This window comes from Propithecus coquereli, unplaced genomic scaffold, assembly GCF_000956105.1.
Source record: "Propithecus coquereli isolate 6110/MARCELLA unplaced genomic scaffold, Pcoq_1.0 Scaffold36, whole genome shotgun sequence".
NCBI lineage: Eukaryota > Metazoa > Chordata > Mammalia > Primates > Indriidae > Propithecus > Propithecus coquereli.
In genome coordinates this window covers 2,799,505-2,801,502 of record NW_012149285.1, presented here as the reverse complement: position 1 = coordinate 2,801,502, position 1,998 = coordinate 2,799,505, and the positions used below count along the sequence as shown (strand labels likewise).

The following is a 1,998-nucleotide window of genomic DNA, read 5'->3' as shown; positions in this document are numbered from 1 at the left end:
CTGAGATATCAGGTAAAACTGGATGGAAAAATCTATATGTAGAATCAAAGCAGAAAAGACTGATATCAAGCTTTAGAGAATAGGCAAAAAAATGTCATTTTACTTGGTTAAGAATTTTAACCAGGTATGAGTGAATAAAATGATTATCGAGTTTAGGCAGAAAGAGCAGGAATAAACATTTCAGGATCTGGTACAAGTAGATTCACATAAAATTACAACAGAGTACTTTTAGTTCTTTCAATTCTAGGACAGGGACTGCCCACCCTGTATCTTAATTTTAATTCCCATATTTATGGTTGGTTGTTAATGACTGGTAGATATGACCAGCTTCTCAGAGTGAGAGCAGGGCCCTGCTTTATTTGTTTAAAATTATTTGTATCCCCTAGGTAGTCCTAACAGTTCTTCTACAAAGAATTACAAAGCACTGCTTGAAAAAGGGAGAGGAATAACAAAATGGAAACATCACATTTGTGTGAACGGATCACATAATATAGGCCAATATATTTTCCTCCTTGTAGGAAGACTCATCTTAACTATTTTTCAATGACTAATTGTTAGAGATAGAAAGAAACCATGAGATAACTCAGGTTTTAAAATATATATTAGTATGTCTTTCTGTATTTAGTTAACTTTAAAAAATCTTGAATTTTAATGTATTTTGCTGTAAGACAAAAATTGTCATAACACCTATAAATCTTATAAATCTTGCTTATTTCCTATAGTCATTAGACCTCAATTTCTGAATGTAGGCAAGGTAATAATGTTGATTTAGCTAACTAATCTTCATGGAGTGTGCATGTGTTCCTGATTTCAAGAGTACTGGCTCTCAATTTCTAGGAATGGTGTATCAGTTAGCTAATGCCACAAAAATACTTTGTTGCAAAGCACTCCAAAACTCAGTGAAATATAACAGTATTTATTATGCTCACAAGTATAACACAGCAGGTTCCACATCTGGGGATTCAACCAACCATGGATTGAAAATATTTTTTAAAAATTAAAAAATAAAAATACAACAACAACAATAGTGCAACTTAAAATGATACCTTATAACAACTATTTACATGGCAGAGGCAAGCCTCTTCTAAGTGCCTGTCTACTTCTAAGGACCTGTAATGCAAAATACTACTTATACCAAGGAGTCATATTTTGGGGTGAAATTTCCTGAGCTCCTTCAGTAGCAAGAAATCTCTTACTCACCCTAGGTAGTAAATAATTTCTTCCAAAAGTGAGTACAACTAAAAAGAAATTAAATTTATGCGATTTTGACTCTGTTGAACATATTGGCACTGTACTGAGTGATGCAGTGTCTTTAAACTTTTTCAGGCATTTAGATGATTAGCAGTCAGCTAACTGTAAATGATTTAACTTTCAAGTATGGAGCTGGAAGCAAACAGAAATATAAGATTGCCTTGGTCATTGTACACATTTTAACCTAAAAGCTTTCTATATCCAGCTTTATGTCCAATTCCTGAGATTGAAAATAGAACTAATCTTCTTCCTATTTTGTGATTACTCTGGATTCCTTATTTTTAACTTGGTAACTTTTAGACATCATTTGCCTATTTTCATGAAAAAGTTAAGTCTAAGATTTTTTTAGAATGTACACTGAAAGTCTCAAGTATTTGCTGTAGCACTCTCTGGTGTTATCGAACAACATAATTATTATTTGATTTTTTTCTTATTTGAACATAAGCTTAGATTTTCCGACTTAGCATTCTTTTAACAGATACTATTATTTGTAAATTATTAAAATAGTTTCAGCTGAAATATTTGTGCAGTTCTCACATTTTGTACTAACATCCTGCCACAGGGAGATTTTGTTAAATCTTGTTTGGTTGAAACACATTGTTGTTACTGTAGGTGCTGATTATTCTGATGCCGAGTTTCGAATTGCCTTGATTAAAGTAGAAACAATCTATGGCTTGGATGACTTACATTTCAAATTGGTTTGAGCAAGATGATTGGTATGAAGGACTACAAAGAGTAAGATATATT

General features: G+C 32.3%; 1 protein-coding gene across 1 annotated transcript in view; it reads left to right on the top strand.

Moving 5' to 3' along the window:
• The first annotated feature begins 1,920 nt into the window (after positions 1 to 1,920).
• The window catches only part of WDR17 (WD repeat domain 17), a 121,917-nt gene continuing 121,839 nt past the window's right edge, over positions 1,921 to 1,998 (top strand). Inside the window, exon 1 of the mRNA XM_012651639.1 lies at positions 1,921 to 1,986. Coding sequence (XP_012507093.1) covers positions 1,921 to 1,986 — 66 coding nt within the window. The remainder of the gene's footprint in view (positions 1,987 to 1,998) is intronic.